The 25,621-nt window shown below is 35.7% G+C and overlaps 1 protein-coding gene across 1 annotated transcript; it reads left to right on the top strand.

Moving 5' to 3' along the window:
- Positions 1-5,465: 5,465 nt before the first annotated feature.
- On the top strand, positions 5,466-23,658 carry LOC124646237 (retinaldehyde-binding protein 1). The gene is made up of 6 exons (XM_047186347.1): positions 5,466-5,571; positions 7,233-7,468; positions 14,322-14,478; positions 15,737-15,879; positions 21,037-21,198; positions 22,021-23,658. The coding sequence occupies exons 2-6, from the start codon at positions 7,241-7,243 to the stop codon at positions 22,201-22,203; spliced, it is 873 nt and encodes a 290-aa protein (XP_047042303.1). The 5' UTR covers positions 5,466-5,571; positions 7,233-7,240; the 3' UTR covers positions 22,204-23,658.
- The last annotated feature ends 1,963 nt before the right edge of the window (positions 23,659-25,621 follow it).

Here is a 25,621-nt window from a genome sequence, read left to right as displayed (position 1 = left end):
TTCTCGTAGTTTTCATTTACGACCTTTTTTATTCCCTTTTATTTAAGTTTTGCTTTGAACATCTACTTGCATTCTAAAAGCATTTTAGATGTACGTGATAAGTGCTTAGCTACAAGCTGAAGTAAATTACTGGACGAACCGTATCACAAAGTGAGATTTGCAAACACACAAACGGCCTATGACGGAACACGACGGTTTTTAGTCAGTAAGAGTCTGACACTCCCTCTCCGCTGCTAACCCAGCGGGAGGGGTCATTTGATGATTTTTGACGTCGTTAAAAAAAAAAAGGTCCTTTTACTACATTGTATATCGATAGCTGATACTTATCACAATACATAATATTAATGCATATTATAAGCACACAAGCCGTCCCCAACATCGATGGAAAGTTCCGCCATAGTAACTTTTATCTATTTCGGTTCAACCGTTATCTTCGAGGCAATGTGGCCCAATGACCAGACTACTCCTAATTATATTTATTTATTTAATGAATCACTGTTTATGAGTGATTGTATCCGTCTCGAGAGTTGCAGAGTGATAGGTAGTTGTTTGTGTGTCAAAGTTCACTGTTTAGACTTGGTCTAAAGACAGAGAAGTTTCTGATAAAAACTTAAAGAACAACATCCAACTTTATTTAGAAAAGTTTTGAGTTGTTCTCAGATATATGCTCCTCGTTAAAATGAACTTATTTTTATAGTTCTACAAACCAATTTGACTTAAATCACAGAGAGCCCTACACTGTTCATCATCCTCCTGCCCTTATCCCAATTTTATTTGGGGTCGGCGCAGCATGTTTTCTTCTTCCATACTCTTCTATCTGCCGTCATCTCACAAGTAACATTCTTTCTTACCATATCTACTTTCACACAATCCATCCATCGCACTGTTCAATGTACGTTTTAGGTACGAATAAATGTTGGAAAGTTAACAATATCGAATATTGTGGGTAGGCGAGGGTGATATTTACGTGCATTATGTTTTCTTTTGGTTTTTGATAATAATTAATTAGTGATTACTTTCAAAGTGACTCTTTGATTTTGTTGCTACGACAGCAGCGAGTGATAACATGACCTGCGAGCACACACATTCTCTAGGTATGTTAATTTTGATGCGATAACTTATCCGGTAAGAAATGTTATCGAACGGATAGTGCATTTTAAAATTCGATGCTGAAAAGACGAAATATTTTGCTAGGCACATATGTATCTATATGTGTAGCTAGAAACCATATTGCTTATGAAATATCTTTTTATCGAAAAAAATTACATAGTAAGAGCGCGGCGCCCCTATTTCCTTATTTTATTCCTTATTTCCCTATTTCCTTGGTCCCTGCTATCAACCAATGATAGTTAGATATCCCCTCCTTAATCAAGTTTTCGTGAAGACAACCAAATACAATAAGTTCGAATTTCCCTTTGTGCTGTAAAGTGTAAAAGTGCAGTTTCAGACGATTTTAAACAAAGTGGGTTATACGTAGGGCTGCCATCCGTCCGGGTTTCCCCGGATTTGTCCTCGTTTGGAGGCCGTCCGGGGGCCGTCCGGGCGGGGTTTCAAGAAGTGTCCGGGGAAAACCCGGACACTTTTCATGTAAGGAAGCACCTCATTGAATTTAAGTATATGTTAATAGTAAATGGATTACAAATTAGGTATTATTTTGTTTAAAAAAAATCTTACTCGTTCGGGGAAAAAATGCGATTTACGCCAAAAGTCCGGGTTTTTTTAATGTTTGTCCGGGTTTGGCGAAATTCGAGATGGCAGCCCTAGTTATACGTGACTATAGTACCCTCAAAATAAAATATTATTTTCTTATTTTTTTCTGAACAAAGTAAAATCAAATGATCTTTACTGACACGAACAGTCCGTGTGCTATTTTATTATGACAAAGATGTTTTGGGCTAAGTCCATAATACACGAAGGTATAATATTTCCGAACAAAACCATTGTCTTGGAATATTTTAAAACAATGAAATAAAAATTCTGTTTACCTACATTTTCTTTCATTCTATTATATGTATAAATGTGCCAAGTCACTCTGGACACTCATATTTTAATTGAAGATTCTAGGATAAAAGTCTACCTACACTAGATGAGGGCCACACTAAATTAATTTAAAGGGGTTGTAGTTTAGATATGTGTCTATTACTACCTAGGTACTTATTGGCAAAATAAGGGTGATTCCCCATATTTTCATAATTTTTCAAAGATAAGTGCACTGAAAGTTACAACTTAGTCTAATGAAATATCTTGCAACGTACCAAGTCCAAGACCTAAACCGCACTAAGATTGAAAATTGCACCATAATTTTATGACAGAAATGCAAAAAATCGTAGTGTGTGATGGCCTGATTCTGTGTATTGGGTTGTTGCCCAATTGCATGTAAATAGCTATAGTCTGTTTTTTAATCTCGTAGACTAAATTGACACTTGCAAAATGTCAAACTTTCTAATAATTTTGCTAGCTCTGTGGTGCAGTGTTGTACTTACGATACCGGTTCGTTGAATCGTAACTTTTTACAATAAGTCATCCTGAAATAATGGGCTTATCCTTGATGATTACGCATGGCTTTGCGTGGTCAGATATCCCTGGCAGTTTGTAGCACGTCGTACAGCCATGTGTACGTACGTGAATTTTAAATATAAAACTTTGAATGAATAATAAATTCGTCTATTATAGATAAAAAGTTACGATTCAACGAACCGGTATCGTAAGTACAACACTGCACCACAGAGCTAGCAAAATTATTAGAAAGTTTGACATTTTGCAAGTGTCAATTTAGTCTACGAGATTAAAAAACAGACTATAAAGAGTAAGTAAATATACATTATATGTATATTAGGTACAAGTACGGGATGTAACAATAAGAAAATAATGTGTACCTAGGACTGGGAGGGGCATCCGTTCTAGAACAAGGACAAAAAACAAACTATTCATCTACGATCTAGTGACAAAACGCTCTAGTCTATTGTTTTTGCCCTCCCTATAGGCAAGCCTAGACACATCGTTTAGTGATGATGAATAATTGTCTAATTAGAAGACGGTATATCCGACGGTATATATATAAAGATAATATCGATATGTTAATTCAAATATCACTTCCTTATTACCTGTTTATTGTAGTATGTCTCTTGTGAAAAACTTTTGTCTAATAGAGATAAGAAATACGCAGAAGAAAAAAATACATGACACTAATATCCAGGATAAAATCGGTCACTTACGTTTCAGTAATTGTAAGTTGCTATGCGTAAAGTTTCGCCTTTAACAAAGAGGTTTGGGCGTCGAAGTCCCTATCGCGGTGACAATAATGTGTCTTTGTGTAAATACGTGCAGTATGTGCTCATGACTCACTCACATGGACATTGTTCTTTTCTTGTAAGCTACAATACTTCTTTGATCTGTGAACTGTGGACTGGCCGCTTACAGATAATATTATATGAGCCTTGGAAAAATTAATTCATAGAAACAATTATGTCACTTTGTTCCTTCCTTACCGATGTTAATAACCCATCGGTTAAGGCGCGAATGAGGATCGACAGGCTTATCTTTGATTAGAGATTAGAAGAATCACAGTTAATTGGGTTTTAAATAAAGTTCTTATGTAGTTTCCCCTAAGCTCAACCAAATCATTGACATGCTATTTTGTCATCGTCATCAATAAAGAGAAAAGACCGGCTTTTGTTTTTAATTTGACCTGTTACAGCGATTTAAAGATCTAACAAAAGAAAATCACTGCGATTGTTATTGTTACTCTCCCTAGCAGCAACCGGCAATAAGTCAGTATTATCAGACAGTCATCGGTTAACTTGATATGATAGCGATAAATCGTGAAAGTAGGGTAGGTATTTACCAACCAACTTAGGATCGCACCCTGTACTTATATTTTTACTGTAGTAGAATGAATGTAAGGTAATGTAGAAGCCATGGCTGAAAATCCTGAAAATTATTTGTAGGTACAAGAACGAGAATTAGGGCTGGCTTTAGTTTAGTCTTGAATAAATATGCTCGAATAGGAAGCTTTCTTTTGCATTTTAGCCACTGTGCTTTTTAGCTTTTATTTCAGCAGCCTACTTACTCGAATTTTCAGTATAGGAAAATTCTGAAATTGATGAAAATTGTAATGTCTGTACCGTTTTTACAATGAAACTATTCGCAATGTTATGTTATCTGTCCTCGTGGTGCACATTAAAAACATTACATGATGTTATTTTAATATAGATCGGCTGCGTGTACTTTAGTCAGGTACGACTTATGACTAATGTACCTACATAGGTATACCTGAACAAAGATAACGTGGTAATTTCCTATGCAGAAGAATACGTAAATTAGACCATCTACAGCTTATCATTTTTATGTACCTATAAAGATTATGGGACAGCATGTTCCTACCTGCGTTTCCGCATCTACGATGATTAGTCATTTTCATATAGCATAAGGAGCGGGTAATTTTAATAATGTTTTATGTATTTTTACTATCGCAAAGTCATAATTTTTTGAGTTTATCTATGTCCATCCTCCGAGCCTTTTCCCAATCATGTTGGGGTCGGCTTCCAGTCTAACCGGATTCAGCTGAGTACCAGTGCTTTACAAGAAGCGACTGCCTATCTGACCTCCTCAACCCAGTAACCCGGGCAACCCGATACCCCTTGGTTAGACTGGTGTCAGACTTACTGGCTTCTGACTACCCGTAACGACTGCCAAGGATGTTCACTGACAGCCGGGACCTACAGTTTAACGTGCCATACGAAACACAGTCCATGGTGTCTAAGATATACTTAGAAAGTACATACAAACTTAGAAAAGTTGCATTGGTACTTGCCTGACCTGGGATCGAACCCGCGCCCTCATACTTGAGAGGTTGGTCCTTTACCCACTAGGCCACCACGACTTTTTCTACTACTACTTTTTTCTTTGAGTTTATCTATGTAGGTTCTTATAAATTGCTAAAAAATATAACCTTTGCCGTAGTTGGCTAAAAGTAAATCCTTATATGGCAAGACTTGTTATTTTTATGATGCAACATTACATCGTTATAGTTTATTACTTATTGCCGTCTAGTATAAGTACATACATATAGCCAACATTCTCTTGATGTGCTCATAATCTATGTCAGATTATCTCTTCTGCAGGAAAGATGCCTGAGTTCCTAGTGATTATTATGAGAATTATTAGTTAATGTAATGACTTGAAAGATCAACCGATATGATAAGATAAGTAAATATAGTTTAAAAATGTTCGCGAAGATTACACTTTTATTGTGATTGTCGAATAAAACCTCACCTCTGCACTTACACTGTTATATTACAAAATTGCACCAATATATGTATCGACGATGAGTGTTTATGAGAAGTTATTATAATTGCATGCATACTTACGGGGTTTATTTTCAAAGAGTTTGTATGCAAGTGCAAGTGACAAGGCGCTAGGCTGGGGCACAAAGTAAGCGTGTGCGCTTATCGTGTCTATATAACAGCCGGCTGGCTGCGCGCGCGCACACTCGCTTGCGCCTCTCACTCGCCGCACGATCGATTTTCCGCCCTTTGTGATTTCCACCGGCGCGTGAACTACGCGAGTGAGGTTAGTGCATTTTCGCAATTCAGTTTGTATTGTTAGTGAAAATTTTTATAGGTTTGAAAAAAAATGTGATCCAAATGTGTGGTGCTCGTTTTTGTGATAATTATGTAGTTTGCGGATATGCGTATGGAATTGTACAGACCTGCATTTGTAGTCCGGTTTTTTGTATATATTCTAAGCTTTCATGAATTATTGAACAATGTGACAAGGTGCTGTTGATATGAACCAGTGTATGATATGAACCTTTGGAATTGTATTTCAACCCACAACTTAAAATTCGAATAATATATTCAAATGATAAAAAAAAACAACAAATATCCATAAGATTTAAAATATGTGATCGGGTGTTCTGCATCTCTGACGTCAGAACTATCATGAAGAATCAGAACAAAGTATTTAATTCCAAAGAGTTTTGATTTCAGTTTTACAAAGTTTTTAAATTGAAAAAAAGGGGAAAAAAGCGCAACAGTAATCATTTATTTAATTATTCAATTATTGATGTCACCCAAAAATAAGTAGAGTACCTAAGCAAAATCATCAGTCACGAAACTATTTATTGCTTATCTTGTAATTAATTAAAAAATATTGCAAATGAGCGATTGGACAAGAAAAAAACAAACATCAGCATTACAGCTTTCGCCTAGACTTACCTATACTTATAAATAGTATATTAGGTAAGCGGTTTATGTAGAACAATATTGAGCTCGTGTAGAGTTGACTGAACTCAAGATAAATAGCGAATGTCCAACACTTCGTTTAAGAGCACTTCTCTTGATATATACCTTTACTTATTTACTTACAAAAGCCTTACCTATGATTACTTTATTAATAATATAGTTATGTTTTCAAGTTAGTTTTGTTGCTAAGTACCTAAGATCCGCGATAATGAATGTCATTAAAATTTGTTAATATTTGATGCACCATCGCTAATGGGCAAATATGTATTAAACATTCGAGATTTACATAGTTTGCTTATCAATATTTTTTGGACTGAAGATATACTATTTAAAGATCATTTATGTTAATGGTATAGTCTTGATTATAAAATGTTATCTACTTAATATTGACGTAGTATGAAATTGTCACGAAAATATTGAAAAGTTTCGTCTCAAATCAAACCTTTTTAACAAACTTTTAAAGTGAAAGCTCAGTTTAAAGTACCTAACTGAGACTGAATTAACAGATGATTACAAATAATATAACTTGCCGATTATATAAAAACTCCTCGGTTGCTTAATGGCATCAGAAATAAAACTTAACCGGCACTTATGCGTTATAGGCCGGCGGGTCATTTTAGCAATGGCCAGTGGTCGATAGATTTGTGCAATCGATCTCCAACGCAATGATGTGTTTTTAATCGTGGAGTGTGCGACACGTGCTTCGGCGCAGCGTGATCTGAATCCACAATAAGTCCTTGCCTTGCGGCCAGTGTCATGTCAACATACTCCGCCGACCGTTGCTATAAGATGCCCTTTGACAATAATGAGTGCTTACATTTTTATCTGATCGATTAAGTCATCTGATGTCTCAGAAAACCTTGTGCTTAGTTACTCGGCCCTAATACACATGAAGTTAAAATATTACATGAAGTTAACATTATAGTATTTCGTAGCAAATGCAGAGAGATGTCATCACATGTTTTATAACTATTGTCTTCTTTTCAGATATCAAAATGAGTTCAAATGAGTTCAGGTTGGAGCGCAGCGTTGAGCTGTCGCCAGAAACTAGAGCAATTGCTGAGAAGGAGTTACGCGAGACTCCGGAGAGAGTGCGCGAGGCACTCGAGAGGCTACGGGAGCTCCTCAAGGAGAATAAGGACTTGTGCTTCGGAGAGGACGACGAGCTGCTCACCATCTTCCTCCGACCTTGCAAGTGGTACCCAGAGAGCGCTATTGCACTTGTAAGTTTCACATTCTTACCTATTTTCCGGGCTATGACTTAGTTCTTCAGCTTATAAATTCACAATTATGCACCCATGTTAAATTACGCACGTGCGATTAATGAACCACAGCAAGTGGAACTCCGTTCCGGTCGCGACTGGAATACCTTTACGTAGACACAATTTAACTTAATACATATTAATAGTTAATGCTCTATTCTGTCAGTTGGTTGTTGAATCCGTAACAGTTTACATTATTAGACACAGTTTAATTGCACCAGTCGACATCTTCACCGGCATACGAGTGCAAGCTAAGCGGGTCATATTGTTACAGCCTACTAACTTTGCGTAACTCGCCAACTACATAATAATGTAGTGTTTGGCAACTTCAATTACAAACGGTTAACGACTGATTTCGTTGGACTTGTCCTAGACCCCGCTTATTATACGATTTATACCAAGGATAATAAACAGTGATTATAATCAACTTAAATGACGGAACCTCTAAATGTTGGAACATCTCCTTGAAATGCGCTTGACCTGCTTGCTGTATTTGGTATCTATGTAATTTGCTTTTGTACTCGTAAACAGTGCCACAAGTAAACACATTCTTTTAGTAGGTACTAACAGCCTTACTTATAAACGTGAATTAAATAATAAGTATTACTTAAGGGCTGTTTAAGAAAATTCTTACTTATAAACGTTGCTTAAGCATGACTTAACAAAGATTTAATCACTACTTAAGGCTTTAAGTAGTGATTAGTAAAAATGTTGCTTACCCTCTAAGCAACATTTTTATTAGATTAGAGATTTTTATAAGTAAGGGGGTTAATTATTTGAAAATTATCATTTTAATAAATGAGGCTAAAGTTTGAGCTTAATTGGTAGTGGCAATGTTTTAATTAAACATTAAAATTTTACTTATTTTTGTAAAGACTTTCTGTGTCTTTAATGACTCGTTAGTATCCGTTAATCACTCGTCAATACAACCATTTGTGATTATTATCATGGGAAGCGATAAATAATTAACACCTAATTAGAGCTTTAGAAAATAAGCTTCTTATGTCCGCTAAACTTTGTTGAAGCTTAAAGTCGTTGTACTACTTAGTGCAAATATAGTCGATGTCATTGAACTCTTACTAAATATACTGTTAGACGAATTTTATATTAGTCGAATTTCTTAAAATGTAGATTATTTGATAATAATCAGTATTAGGGGATTAATTGCTTATCTTTATCTGTTTTATATTCAAATATGATAGCTACTGCAATAATTAGATAAGTAATGATGAGATAAAACAATGGTATTACAACTTGTGAGTTCTAGACAAGCCAATGTTGCAAGCTCTTACTTGATCATAACCTCGTTGCTTCTATAACTGTGTGAATAAATTATTGCAATAATGAAGTTGAAGTACATTTATTAGCTATGTATCTACGTATAATTAGTACACGCTTACATAACACGCTGTAACACAGTGACAATGTTATACAATAACAATTAATGCTGTATATCCAACATTTGTTGAACTTTTACTTTTATTTGCGCTTATTATGTAGCTAGTTAAATGCATGATCTATTGTGAATAGTATTGAGTATAGAAACTCATAGAAACGGCGATGACGTTATTAACATTTCATAATAATTACAGAACTGACGTTACCTATTTATTAGTGTTAATACCATTGTACTTTGTGTTTCATATTTTCATTCATTTGCACCTAAATTTTCCGTTACTGTACCAATAACAGAATTACATTGTCTTGCCTCAGTGAGAGTCTCAATATTGAGATGGGCTACACATAATTAGGGAGGCTATCTCAACGTTACCACAAGTCTGACTTATCTATCGACAGTCAACTGATAATACAATTTCCTCTGTTTATAAACATGGGGCATAACATAGGAATCTGCCCGCTTGCCGTCGGAAGGGGTGAGATAAGCTGCCGACGCAATGTCAAAGTTCAACGTTTATCGACAACAGATACCCTTATCGCACATCACTATTTGCCGCTATACTTATTTTTAAATGTTGTCGGCGTAAACAATAAATTAGAAATGTTGTTTGTCGACCGGCGGGGTCGCGAGGAAATTGAGGTCGAAATGATATGAATTTGACTTAGTATTTTATTTATTTTTGGGTAGTTATTACATAGCATGTGTACTATTGCATAATCAAATATCTGTGGCCATACTTATCTAGGTCTAAAACGCGTAGGTAACATGTAAAAAGGAGAGGTCTCAAGAAGTTATCCGCTGAAAAAGGCAATTGTTTTCAAACAACAAATATTTATCTTTGTTACCCACAAAGAATTTCTTCGTTCCTGAACATTTTTGAAATTTGTAGTTTTTCTGGGAAAGCCAATTTTGCTAATTTAAATCTAAGTAGGTTTTTGATGCGTTGTTTATTAACTGCGTGTAGTTATTTTCCCAGTAAGTGTTGTTTGCTCCTTCACATTTGTTTTCGCGCAAATATCGTAGAGTGCAGATAAACAGTGACTCCGTTCAATGCCAACCGCCCTATAAATTAACATACACTTGCAACTAAACACATTGCACTTGTCGGTTGTGCCGGCTTATCTGACAACAGCTATAAATAAAGATGTAGTTATTGATTAACACCGATATCTTGTTCATATGCGCTGAGAGGTTATCCGAAGCGTTGCTGTTAATCCGTAAACATGATACAATTTAAACGAGAAAATAGCTGCTATACTTGAATGGAGTGAGCCAACAAACTTTGAAGGCCATCAGAACCTATTTAATATATTTTAAGAAGCTCAACAGATATCTGTAACAGTTTAATTGGGCTGCTAAACAATGTAAGAGCAGGTGAGCGGAATATTTGATGTTTATCGTCAGTACTATCATCGTGTAATACGTACAAATTTGTTTAATAAACAGCGCACTGTTGCATGTCTCACGCGGAAGATTTGCAATAGACCAGTTATACGGCGCGGCAAACGCCGGGAAAACTGCCCGCAAGGTCTCGGTACGAGCGTGTACGCCACGTGCATTACGGCTTTCTTAATGCTGAAAATGTGGGAAACACGTGCCGCCCCACTTTTTACGATAATTTAACATTCATTTAAAAATTGCAGCTTACAACAGAATGTAAAATAGATTAGTTACTACGCCGAAATTACAGACAAAAAAGGAAAACAAAAACAAATGAAGCGCTGAGTATCTTCAAGCTAAACGACATTGAACAATTCGATAAACATTCATTTGCATACAGAACAATTGGAACAGAGGTTAATTGAACCAAAAGTCTGAACAAGATTGACAAACACTAGAATTTCAAAACAAAGTCAGCCTTGTTAGTTAGTTAGTTATTGTCCAAAGGGCGCGTTCATGATCCGATGCGTGAAGTATGAGTCAAGCGTTGGGCTTCGCCGGTTATCACGGCCCGACCCGGATATATTCTAGTCCTCATAGCTGATATACTATCGTTAATTTTAACATGCAACTTGGTTATTTCCATTCATGGAATATAATCTAATCAGTGCGTGGTATTGTATTTTTAAGCTATCAATATTATTTTAAAAAAGTTATGTCAAGTTCTAGATGAAGATGACGTGTGTGAGAATTGCAATGACCAAAGATATATTAATAACTCAGAAATAATCATCGTCACGAAGAAACAAAAATCCCCTGTAGCTAGGTTTATACTACGTACGTAATTACAATGCATATTATTGCAAATTTCTTAATGCATATAAATATTTTAATAACCGTGGCAAAGATAAATAAATACGAGACCAATTAAGCAAATATTTAAGAAACCCGATTCCAAGATGCACTTTGACGTGTAGCGAATGAATCTTGCTCAATATGTTGCGCACACGCAGACGAGATGCGTTCTAATGTGTGTTGCATTCGAGACATATGTAAGGAGCTACTTCACACTTTGTTTACTTTCCATAAATGTAATCTTATTTGTACATGAAGCATTAGATATTACTTAATTACAAAGTATACATCAATATCTGTGTTTACTTATATTGCTTCTAGAAACAAACTTTCAACAACAACTTTTCAGTCTGCAAACAACGCTCTCGAGGTTTTATATTTTATCAATAAAATATTGCTTTACACAGTATTATTTCGTTTAAAAAATCAACACCTATGTTCAAAAAATCGTAGATTTGGCTCTTTATTCTCTTAAATCCCGTTTCAGTTTAGTGTTAAACGAGACGCGTAATTTCAGCAGTAGGTAATTGTTGCATGCAAATAATCACTCAAGGTGAATGATAAGCCTAATTACAAAACTTAGTAGGTGATTCATACACTAGAGAATAGTTTACAATAAATTAATATGTTTTGTTCATATGCATACGGTATTATCTGTGACGATAACAGTTGACTGTTGGCCTGGCGTTACTACTTGATAATACTGATGATGTGTTCGTCAGTTGTTCTGTTCAATGAGTGTTTTGTGTCTAATTATCTGCCTTATTATTACACAAATATTAATGTAATCATTTATATAAATAGGACTAATGAAGCATATCAACGCGTTGCTACGAAAATAGATTTTATTTGACAGCCATACTAGCGTTACCTAATTGAATGAATGCGATCATCTATCGTGGTAATTGCATAAGGTGTGAGTACTAGATACTAGTTCACAAAGGTAGACACAATTAGATGTTATTAAACATAATAACGTAGAGATTAGGCAACAGCCTCACTACTATGGTATGGTATGGTGAAGTATGAGAGTGGTAGGCGCTGCAATCAGTCGTTAACCGGTCACTTGCTTGAGCAATCAATCTTAGGCTAAGGACTCGTGCTGTGATTTCCTCAATTCTTAAGGCGGGCTACACATGGGCAATCATAGATGAGCTGTTGCACTGTTCTTACTTTTACTTAGCATATGTAGTGACTCTGATACATGTGCTGAGCTCTTAAAAGGCTGGCTGTCTGTAATCTGCTTTATAGAGAATGGATTTGTGATATTCGTAGCTACTGTGGGTGCGGACTCATTTTGTACATCTTTTGTGGATCTAGTGATGTTTTATGGAACTGAACTTCGAATTTATTCTTTACTTTACGAGGAATTAGTGTCTTTACTTTCAGTAAAGTAAGATCACCCATGTCTATCTAGATCAAGTCCACTAGAAAAAAATGTTATATCCTTAATTTTTTACAGAAATAAAAACAGAAAAGGTTTCAAGCAATAAAGTCAATTAGGCAATATTTTATGATTGTTTCTACAAATTGTTGACCATGAGATAAACATACGTTGCATCGCTAAAATTGCTGCAATTTGGGGTGCAAGTAAACTCAAAATGTAAAAAATGGCTTACCTGTGCGTGTCTGATTTCAATTATCTTAATATCAGCAATTTTCTTAGAAACTAACATAGGTACCTTTGTATAAGCATTCTAGTGGTATGATTGACGCAAATACTTACGTTACCTACTTATTGTCTATGCGTCCGAATTTGCGCGCTTGCCGCTCGGTGTGCCGAATATTAGTAAATCGATAGATATACTCGATTACGCGTGGTTAGTATGAGTCGCGTGTACGAGCTGTCCCATTCATCAACTTGTTACGTGATTAACATAACTCGATTCACTTTAAAACGAACTATCCCGCCTATAAAAAATAAATAAATAAATAAATAAATAAGTTACCTTCTGTGCACCTCACTTGACAATAATTTATTCACCGGTTGTTTTCATCATTGTATTGTTGGTAATATACCATATTATCGAAACCAACAAGGAAATGACTTCCATTGTGTTATGCACAGATAATGTAAACTATTCGATTATTATGATAACAAGTTGAGATTACAAGAATCGAGTAAAGTCGTCAATATTTTTGTTTTTATTCACGCATGCTACGCCGCAACCTTTTGCTATAGATAGCTTTTACAATTCCTAATTAGGTGATTATGATAATGTATCTAATTTATTAATGAAATACGAGTAGTAAACAAAACTTAGTTAAGTACCTAATTTTACTAATATTTTAGATCCATGATATCCATTATCGCATGAAGATACGATCTAATTAAAAGTTCTAAGTATGTCCTTGTTAGTTTCAAACAAAAGCTTTTATAGTCAAACAGATAAGTGATGGTAGACTTACTTTACTTATAAAATAAATATGTAATAATATATGTTTCTCCGTTGTTATAGTTTTATTAATAAATATTCGAGGCCAACATATTTAATTTAATTCATTTCGCAATAACTGGTATTAAACGCACGAGACAAGTTCTTCGAAATGAGCTAGATCCAGACGGTAGACAGGCAGACCTGCAAATTATACCGTCACGTCTAGGCGAGCTCTAATTATGTATATATAATTATATTTTCTCTTTGAAGCCCAAGTTTCTCGCCGGAAAGCAGTGATAACTTCTACATGAATAAGTTCATTGCTTGGAAAACTTGATTTTACAGCGGATATTTGTGTCTCACTCGCTCTCACGCTTTGCTGGATCTAATCTAGATTTTAAAGTAAAAGTACTATTTTCACTTTAGTTGGTTTTCAAAAGGCTGCGTTTGTAAATAAAGATTCGTAAGGTGAGGTTTGGAACCTTCATATGTAGATATATGTGTGTATAGATACTGTAAACGCGTTTGTGTCTTTGTTATTAAAACCTAGAAGTTTATGGAGTTCATTATTCTAATAGGAGACGTTTATTGCCTATAAATGATTACCTCATGATCACTATACGCATAAATATAAGACTTACCTAATAGCATGAACTTGGTTATACAGGTACATACCTATCATAAAATACAGTCTAAAAGAATGTAGATTTGTGTACCTTGATGGTGTAGTTTGGGAAACGTCTTAAGAGTACCCTTTAGGTAAGTCAAACTGTATAGTATATAAAATATTATTTGTTTATAGATGCGTCGTGTTGCTGAGTTCAAACGGGACAATGCATCATTGCTGGACAACCTGCTGCCTGAACAAGAAAGTGTTGCATTCCTCGAACACAAAGTTGTCAATGTTCTGAAGGGCCGCGACCATAAGGGCAGGAGAGTTCTCATCGTTAATGTTGGAGGTAAGATACCCTATATTAATTTAGACCAGTGAATGCAGGCCACACGTATCATAACAATGTCCAAAACTGTGAGCCTTGCTCAGTCGAGAAAAACATTGATTCAAATAGATAAACTGGCACTAATAAAATCTTTGTCACATAATAATTCTAGACGTATAAATAGCTCTTTTACACTAACTCGTTTTTCTTTGCTGTAGTGTTTTAAAAGTTCCCTTGATTGTTATTCAATATTAGCAATTGTGTAAGCGTAGGGCTGGGAAACCGTTATGCTACTGCTCATGCAATATGGCGACCTTTAACTCGATGAGTAGTTCATGTTTATACTTAGGTACCCATTTGGAGGTCAAGATATCAGTACCGCGTTCAACACCACTTCATTCAATCAACATTTTTCTTCTCAAAACGATGCCAAATATGATTTACAAAATCGAGCATTGTTTGTTTAAAAACAAGATAAAACATTCATAACACGAATTCTACGTGGTATCTGTCATCGGTGAATAAGTGATAACCGATCTATCAAAATAAAGTCTGAGGCGTGATTGAACCGTGGAGGATCTATGTTCAGAACAACACAATGGTGACAAACTATAATGATTAATCGCTTGACTTATAAGACAATACATAAACGAGAGAACACTTTCTACGTGTTTTTGTGTTTGATGATATCTGATGATATCTTAGAGATTATCTTGCGAACGAAATGGAATCTGGAGCACAATTTAATAGGAAACCTCACTAGAAATTTTCTTTTCCTCCAATAGATTAGCATTTTGATAGAAAACAAATATTTTTATATCAATGTAATAGGTTGCAGAAATTACTTCTTTTTTAGTTTATTTAGTCAAGTAAACATAGAAACAGACTGTGGGAGTAATGGGATTGCTCTATCGCGACTTGTATGTGATTCTGTATTCGATGCGTATGCGCAATATGCATAAATAGTGACAGTCCGCCAGTGGGCCGCATACAAAGCATTACGAAAACCCATTCTCTCCACTTGACATATTGCACTGACAGACGACTATAAATCATCCCGTAGCCTTTTGTTTTGAAGGATATTTCAAGATTTAGAAAAATCACCGGTCTTTTATGACCCTTATTTGCATTTTATGTCATCGTTTTATTTAACGACATTCACAGTTTTAGATAAAGAATTCCATCTTCAGGGTCAACGTCCTAAATGCACCTCTCATGGTGTTGTGACACAATATTTATTTATGTAAACAAACATAGTTAATAAATGTAAATCTATCAGGTTCATGGGACCCGAAGAAAGTGAATGCTGACCAGCTGTTCAAGCTGTTCTACTTGATCCACGAGGCGGCCATGTTGGAGCCTGAGTCACAGGTCCGAGGCACTGTCGTCATCATGGACTTCTATGACATGGGATGGACACAGGTCAGTACTAAAATAAACTTTTATGTATTTCTAATTTTCGCAGCCCGACTGAAGTGTTTATAGGATGCTTGCATCGGCGACATAAATTGAAGTCTTTTGCTGATAAAAAATAACATTGAAATATTTGTTTAATGCTTTGTTTACCACTTGATTTGCAAGTATAAGACGGGTTTGTTTGCTATGTGTGTTATAAGAACGCAGTAAGTACTTCACCTGGCCCGTGAACGAGACTATTGCGTTCATCAAATTAGTGTTGGCCTTTCTCATATCGTTCATCTTTCGGGTTTACGTCAAGCGCATGTGCGGAGTGCCGACTTTTTCATGACGAAATAATATGTTGCTATTTGTGCCAACTAAACTGTCGTGTCGTCATAATGATCCAACGATGTATTTGCTAAAACTAGTTTCTGCTATTAAAATTGCGCAGAACCTGCAAATGTCGCTGACTCTTGTAACTATTGTATTAGAGTTCAATGCAGTTTGCACAGGTGTTTTGGCACAGCTAGCCCTTGCATTTTCAGGAAATTACCAATACAATAATGAATTCTAGGTCGTTGTTTCAATTCTATATAGGTCTGCATACTAATGTGCATTGTTCTTTATTATTGAAGTAGAAAAATGTATGTAAACTAGGTCTTATTCACACGGAGGTGTTTGTTAACTTGTTTCTTTCTTAAACTCTGCATTGTTATAAAGTTTAAATGCCTTTTTGGGTAGTTATTGGCATTCATTCAAAAATGTTCTGATTACAGTATTGATAACGTCATTGTTTATTTATAATAATGTACATAGAAATGTATAGGTACTGAGTAGTAGAGATAATGACTATTCTCGATATTGTTGTTGGGAGTGGAGGGATTACTTTCACTGCGCGTGCGACGTTGATTTGAATGTATCGTAACGAAGTGACAGCGACGCACTCGAGTGACACGGTCATGTTGTGAGATACAACACGATTTGTTTAACTACTTATACTCGATTGATTCACCATTCATTTCTTTAGTCTATTGTTGTTGAACTCTAAGTCAAATATTTTAGATACAATCGATTCATGTGCAGCATACATGCACGTGCGAATATTTAGGTATTCTGAGTATGTAGGTACCAATGAAATGCAATATGTTATCTTGTTTTATCGAAATTAATGTCATTATCAAAATTGATAGATATAAAAGGAATTACCAGGTTAATGTTTGACTTTGAACGGATATGTAAATATGATTGTTTCTATGCGTGTCGCCTGCGTGCGGTCGAGCTGGTGAATCATGAATTCCCTAAAACAAAGTGCAGTAGGTACCCAGCATAGGGTGCAATGTTCATGTTTCTGTATATTACGAACAAAGAAATGTGTAAAGTATGTGTTCGCGTGCCGTCGCTCTTTGCATTGTGCGGTTTATCTTTGTTCCAATGCGCAGTTACGAAATAATAACATGCATTAATACTGTACATATAAGGTGTATTATTATTTATTCGGCTTAACACAGCCTTGTGCTTAGCTATAAATATTTCTTGCGGTTTTATTAACACCATCTCAAAGTCGAGGAGTCGTTTAAATACTCATGATGTTGCATCGATGCGAATTTGAAGTATCAACAAACACCAATTGCAATAATGTGTCACACCTACGTTTATTTGAGAAGTACCTATAATCAACTAAATTAAACTTTGATAGTGAAGAACGTTGGCTCTCGAGAAAATATTACGTCTAGGTGAATCATGTTGTGCAACCCTGCTTTGCAGATAGTAAATTTTAATAAGAATTTGCAAAATGTTTCGCAAATACTTGCACTAATACTACATACAAAGATAATATTATTGTAGTATAGTACATAAACAAATTGTGTAGTGATTACGACATTCTATACGTTCTAGACGTATCTAGCTCTCAGTGTAAACACTGAACAGGATCTTATGTATCAGATATATTTGTTATCTTATCACTTTGTATATTAATCTGTCTTTTGCAAGCAGATTAACATGTTTTATTCGTTTTAAAAGGATTATAATTGAGATTTAATGTTGCCTTGTCAGTCATGCTAAGTAGAAATTCCGAACGCATCACAATGGAAAATTGACATTCACTATGATAACAGAGTAATGTATCATGATAATAAGAAATCGTTCTTTTTGCATTGTAACGTTCTCGACATCTTTAACCTGACGAATAAAGAGTATCCTTCCTCACATACCTAATTATACAGTACAAACTCCTCAAAGTAAGGAAGTGTGTTTACCAATAAACACATTATTACCTTTGTCAGTCCCATCACGATCGGACGAAAAGGTCGAAGCAGTTAGGTGTCCGCCTGCTTCATATATTAGGATCTGCGAAATTAATGTATTTAGCTAACTGATCACGTCGCACTACTCATGATTGTGAGAACATATCGATATCATTACAACCGTGTGAATCTTTCATCACTTAATGCAATTGTTTAGGTCAGTTATGGCTAATTAATTTAAATTATCATATCATAACGCACGCGTCGATCATATCATTAAGTTCCTCATTTCAAAACTTTAGGATAACTGTATAACAGTGGCTGAAACTAAACACGTTATTCATATGAAGCGTGAAATAACATTAGAACACGTCACGTGTTCTTGAAGCTGAGCTCCCAAACAATGGCGTTCATTAAGTTAATCAATTGAAGGAAACGAATGCAGATTAGTGAGTAATTGTATGAAAATGGAAACGATTAGTCACCGTTGATCAATAGTCGTGGACATCCTCAGGGAAAACGCACTCGTTCAGGGTTTCCTCTCAAGGGGCGTCACGTCCGAGGCTGTTGATCATTCCGCAGATTGCGATGTACTGAGTAAAGATCCTTCCATATTTTCTTGTTATGTTTATCAACCTTGGACTACTTTGTGATCCCAAGTAGTAATACTACACATGCATGTAAAGTACCTACTGACCGATATTTCGTACTGCTGACTGAATTGGTATTGTTTTTAAACTTATGTAGAGTAAAGCTGTTAGCGTATTTTCCTGAATATGGGATTGCTGCAGTACTATTACAGCAAATTGAGCATAAACTTCGAAACACGGAGAAGTTTATAAAATGACACCCAATCGATTTAGTAGTAGTTAGTAGTTACATATTAAACCTAATAATGAATGTTACGAAAATCACGGCGGAAATTGAGCAAGCGCACCAAGCTGGTTACTTCAAATAACTATCTACTATGCTCGTGCCTGATACCATTTGAGACACCATAAATGCGTACTTCCCCTTTATCTTGAAGCTTTAATCTTCATATGTATTTCTATTATTTGTGACACTTAAACAATGGAATAGTTAACAACAATTTGCAAGGATTTAGTTTAACTGAAGATCAATATTTTAGTTCAACATCCTTTGTCTGTAGAAGGAAATGAGTTTTCCTTGGCGTCTGCTAAGGACGAGTGTAAATAAACGCGGACGTTGGGTAAACAGCTGATATCGTGGCTCCACTTGTTTGCTCCTCAAGCTGATGTATCTTCGACCTACGTGGTTCGTGCGGCGGTGTGCCCACAACTGGGTTGTCGTGTATTGTCACTGTCACCTTATTGTGGATGTATTGTTACTTTGACAATTAAGCATAGTAAAAGAGTTATTCGTATCATTCAATAAGCATTTTGGCAATTTTTCTTTAAAAAAATCCTATTTCCATTTAATGTTTTTATTATCTTACGCTTAAATTAATGATCCCAATTTATAAATTCAGGCTTCGGATTTCAAATGTCCTCGGTCTAAAGTATAGGAGACTTGTTTGTTGTTTTTGTGAATGTAGGGCGAATTCAAAGATTCCCCGAGCTGTAAAAGTCTTTATATCCCCGTACTTTAGGAATTAATTGATAACATTGTTCTATGTCGATAGCGAGACTATTTGCTTATTATAAGATGGATGGGTAATTTTTATGGTCCTTATATAAAGTCTTGTCTAAATGACTAGGCTTTTTCAAATTTATGGCAGATTATCACGACTGGTCAAATAAATGACAATGGACTTGAGTCGTCCACGTGCTTGATTATTATTTTTTTTGTTTATTTTTTTGTTTATTATCTTTTTAGTTGGCTGTACGTAGTCACCCCGTATCTCTAAGTTTTCAGTATTAAGAAAGCATAACATAAGAGCAATTTAGTGAAATTTAATCCCCAACGTGACAACTCCTAAGGAAATTACTAAGGCAATACCATCTAACAACAAATAAATCATTCACTTAACATCGAGTCAATTAGTTAAAGTCCATTAAGCATTATGTTACTGACAAATGTATGACAACGAGATGTGCTAATTGATGCATTTGATACGATTCACATCACTCATTAAGGTTGCAAAACAATATGCATCTGAGCTGGGAACCGCCCCATAAATGGAAAAGCCGTGAGCCAACGAAAGACGCATACTAAATGTCTTTAAAGAGACTGCGATCACTGACCCACGTCAGCCAAGCCGGAACCGCTGATGGTTTGAGCTTGCCAACCCGTGGGGCGTAGGTTATCAAATATGAATAAATATATTCGGTCACTCACCCACGAACTTCGCCAAATGACGTATAATCAAGCTGATTAAATAACTCAACCACTTATTGTCTTTAAAACATTCATATTGTTATCATTTTCTGTAATGATACAATTTATTAAATGTTATGTACTCTTGTTTATCTAACTGATGCAAGATCAAAAGCCGAGCGAGTGAAATTGACTTGTATTGCTAGTAGCAGAAGGTTAATTTTGCAAAAGCAGTCCTTCAACATTGGGTGAGAAGAAGAATGTGTTGCGGTTGTAGGTGATGCGGTTACAATCGATATCGATGCGCGGAGGTCAGGTGTCAATCAATCCGGGAATATCTAGAAATGAAGTTTCTAGAAGTTATTGGCGTGGAATGGGCAGAAACATTATGATATAGGCTTTATATCAAAATCGAAAAAAAAAAAACGTGGTTAGGGATTAAAGTTAACGCTCGAGATCACCTACAAGATGATGTTCTTCTTATATCAACGGTTTCACGTTGAAAATTGAATGTGAAAATTCATATTGAACAGTTGTTTAAAATAACACTGATGACTATTTTGTCAGTGAACTTGGGCCTAAGTATGAGCACTGAAATTCAAAGTATACAAATTATTCATTGATTCACATAATAATATTCTTCTCAAATTGTCAACAGACAATGGGTCTAACACCAGCGTTCTCCAAGCGCCTGCTGACATTCATCCAGGACGCCATGCCTCTCCGACTGAAGGAGGTGCACTTCGTGAAGCAGCCCATGATCTTCAACGTCGTCTGGAACATGTTCAAGCCCTTCATCAGGGAGAAGCTTAAGAACAGAGTAAGTAGCTTCAAATCGATTCTCTGGGATCGAATCGAATCGATTCTATGGGATCGAATCGATTCTTGGTCCTAAATGAATATTTATGAATGTTCAGTGTGCATCCAATATTAAGCAGGTAGGCAAATGATGACGACAAGGAAATGCATCCCATATATAAGGCGAAGTCTAAGGTTGCGAAACGACCTTTCCAATGGTTTCTACACGGGGGCCTTGTGTGCATTTTTTATTTTATTTTGATGGATGTTTTTAAAAAATATTTACATGAAGTGAATCATCGCTGAGGTTTTGTTTTACATAAGTACAATGTAATGAATGATAATTATCAGAATGTTATTATTAATGCTACTTATTACTCAGGTACTTATGTTTGAGTGGTTTCAAAACACTGTCATTTAAATAAAGTTTGGACTCGTCCTCATTTTCTTTGTACGGACCGAAAAGCAAAGACCTTTTGTCTTCCTTAAGGAATTTAATTTTTAACATGGCTCAGCTGTTTTTTTTTAATATTGTTTTGATACATTAGTCCTTATTAATCACTGCTGATTTCTAGTAACTAACGCCATCTAGTGTGAGTAGCCGGAACAGTCTCGCTAGGTAGCACGAAAATATTTACTTATCTGTATTTATTATTGTTGCGTTTTGGTCCTAGCTTATAATGAATTCGTAGAAGGATACTAGGGATTAACACTTGTAAAGTATAAATGATATGCTATCATGCATTAATTTTCAAACGCTACACCTTGCGGTTTTGTGGCAATGACATACTTAGCCTTCAATTTTATTTCAGTATATACTTATTTTTGTATTCTGTCATTCCAGATCTTCTTCCACGGCTCAAAGATGTCGTCTCTGCACAAGCACATGGCGCCGTCACACTTGCCGGCTGACTACGGCGGCGAGCTGCCCGCCATCGACTACTCCGGCGCCGAGTGGTACCCCGTCATCAATGACGTCTTGCCGCACATCCACAACTGGAACACCTACGGGTTCGCCAAAAAATAGTACCATTCTAGCAGCACGCTTGTGACTGCCAGCCGTGGTTCCAAGCGAAGACACATCAGCAACATAGTACAATATATTTATAACCTCATCCTCTTCTGATCCGAGATGTCCAATCTCATTAACGCATTCCAAAACGGTCACAATTTTTTTTTATTAATCTGCAGATTCGAGTAGCTACTTTCTGTATCGGAAATCACGTTTGGCAGATCACACTCGTTTAAACTATTCTCAATGTAATTTAGATTAAGGATTTCTGTAAGACTTAAACAAAGTGGAGTACGTGTTCGAATAGCCGTTGTTCTTAAGTCCTGGCTTAGAGTGGTGATTAGATAATTGTTAGATAATGCCATGTGCCCGAGCACCAGTAGTATAATGCCCGAGCTCTTCCATAATCAGGGTTCTTTGTTCTGTAAGTATAGATATTACCAAATTTAGAATTAAAATTAAGAAACTAAGGAAGACGATACTTGGTAGCTTATAACAGTTCCAAAAATTATGATTGCGAGTGAATGTTTAACAAATATTATGTGATAAATATTGACAAGTAATATAAGGCTATAGTTTTAAGGTTTTAAGTTAACTGATCGACACAGGCTAGATAGCTGCGGTTAAGGAATTAATCGCTAGTACGTTTCATCTATGCAGGTTTTATGTAAGTTTTATTTCAACGACTGTTTGGTTGGTGTTATATTTAGGATAAATTGCATGTTTGTGGTACATAATTAATGTCAATTTCTATGGGAATGTGAGCGAATTTCATGACATGGTAGGTTTGAACTTTGTGACGAAGGCAGTTTTATTTATTTAGGCGTAGGAAAGGAATTATGTTCACTATGATTGAGCACAACTCGCATGTTGGTCGGTTGTGACTTGATGACGTACGGTGTACGGTACCAGCCCTGTATAATCAACAAAAGTAGTGTAACTTGTTACACTGTACATTTGAACATATTTTTATAACTTGTGAAGAAAGGTCCGTGTTTTCAAAACATAGTACACATTTTACTGTAACTTATACAATTCTGTTTTCCATTTACAGTAGCTAGGGATACGTAGTATTTGTATTTTCGTTCTGTGTGCACATGACTGTGTGGTGTCATTGCATTTAATAAAACATGTGGTTGAAATTTAGAAAATGTTATCAAATTCAAAGATTATGTATCCTTGATAATTGTAATGACGTAAATGAGTTTCTAGCATTTAAGTGATAAATCTAAAAAAAGTTGAGAGGAAAACCTTTGGTTAATGTCAACATCGATATGATATCTCTATGCCAATGTGCCTTTAATAGACGCATTCCAAAAATATTTTTATATTGTTTTATAGGTTTGTAAAGTGTATGAAAGATGAAAATACCTGAATTGCTCAATATACATATGTCTATAATTCGGGATGCATTGAATTCCTTATGCGTCCCGATTAGGTATTACGAAATGAATAAAATGATCAAACTTATTTTTTCTTTTCTTTTTACCCATCATTAGTCCCTTTTCATATTTCATGAAGACATTATCGGATGTGAAAAAGTCGGAAGACCAAAAGTGCAGAGGACAGAATGTGGCAGTGTCGAAAGTGGGGAGGGCAAAATGTGGAAAAATGAAAAGTGAGAAGTGGAGAGCTTTGGTGGAAGCACAAAGGCAGTGTTGAAAGAGTTGAGATTAATGGAGTGGTTCAAATGACGTCCGGGAAAGTACAAAAAATACCTACCATTTCTTGAAAATCACGGGAAATACCTACGCATACTTACCTACGTAGTTAGGTATCTTTTGTCAATGTCGCCTTTGTGTCCCAACTTCTCGTAGATTAGGTAGGTACTGGTTATTATACAGTTATTAGATACGCGCTGTTTAATTTTAGCCATAATAGGTACAGCCAGTTTGAGATATCATATCCATCACGGATATAAACTTCCGTTTCCTCTAAGTTACAAGAGGAGCATTGTTTTGACAATTTGTGTTCAACAACTCATAATTCCTCAATGCGATGAAACATAATTTTGAAGTTAAGAATTTCATGTGGTGCAGTCAGGTTGACTTTTACTGAAAAGACAGCCTAACTGCACCACATGAAATTCCCGTGGATTACAGACTGCGAATAGCGTTGATCATTGTATGTACAAGGAACTAGACTTATTTGGCCTGACAGGTAAATTCCTCCGTTGGGTCGGCAAGATCACGCAGAAACGATCTCATGGGTCCTGATATAAACGCAACAGTGGGCATCGTAATTATAACTTGTACTGACGGTCTTTATTAATGCCACGTACTTCATTTCTTCAAAACATCGAAACAAAGTGCAAAAGGATGGCAAAAAGTATGTTCTAACTGAAAAAAAGAAACTTCAATGACGCAAATCGTTTTACGTCGAAAATGCGTAATTACCTATTAGGTTATTATAGAAAATCTATTCATGGTTGCAAATCTTTTACTCATAGTCACCTAAGCTATCATTTCAGTACTAACGTGTATTTCCTGATCATCTTTTTAAACCTGTCATATGTGTTGTGTTACCTAAGAACAAACACAACCTACAAGTTAACCTTTTTGGGGCTTAACAATGGCTGGCATCATGTTCAATGGTAGCCTGTTCTTCTTTGGCCCCTTTCTAAACTAGGGAGACCGTTTGACGTAAGACTGAATATTACTTGTTAAATATTGGACCAGTTTCTATTATCATATCGTTATTGTATTCAAATGTTCCTGTTCAGATTCTTTTAGCAATGAGAATAAAACCAAATCTTACTAACAAGTTTTCATTAGGCGTTTTAGTGAATCCGTGCGGAATAGTGACAACAGGCTATATTCAAGGCGTCTTATATGGAGTGGATTGCAGAACCTGTGTGTTGACCTAACTTTCTCTATGAAAAACTGAATCCATATACCAAATAATTTATAATACCTATATGTAATCTATACTAATATTATAAAGAGGAAAACTTTGTTTGTTTGGTTGTAATGAATAGGCTCAAAAACTACTGGACAGTTTTAAAAAATTCTTTCACCATTCGAAAGCTACATTATCCACGAGTAACATAGGCTATATTTTATCCCGGTACGGGCAGCAGTTACCACGGGACGCGGGTGAAACCGCGGGAAAACGGCTAGTGTATGTATATACCTCTATGTAAAGTATATCTTCTGATTAGCTACTGCAATGGAATTCAATATACCTAACTAATCTATAGTTTCTTGGTATGACTTCCTTATTCAGATATCGAACGCAACAGTGAATCTCTCAGAATAGGTGACATAGAGTTCAGGGATATAGATTCCATAACCAGGAAGGGATCATAAGTTCCTCTTGTTATAATTATTTTTAAGACAAGAAAAACATTAATAATATAAAAAAGATTAATAGGTACATATTTATTAAAGTCGGAGTTTATATATATATTTTTTAAAATTACAGTAGCCGTTGA

The sequence above is a fragment of the Helicoverpa zea genome, chromosome 3, assembly GCF_022581195.2.
Source record: "Helicoverpa zea isolate HzStark_Cry1AcR chromosome 3, ilHelZeax1.1, whole genome shotgun sequence".
NCBI classification, from domain to species: Eukaryota; Metazoa; Arthropoda; class Insecta; order Lepidoptera; family Noctuidae; genus Helicoverpa; species Helicoverpa zea.
The sequence above is the reverse complement of the archived record's forward strand: the minus strand, read 5'-3'. Positions and strand labels throughout refer to the sequence as shown.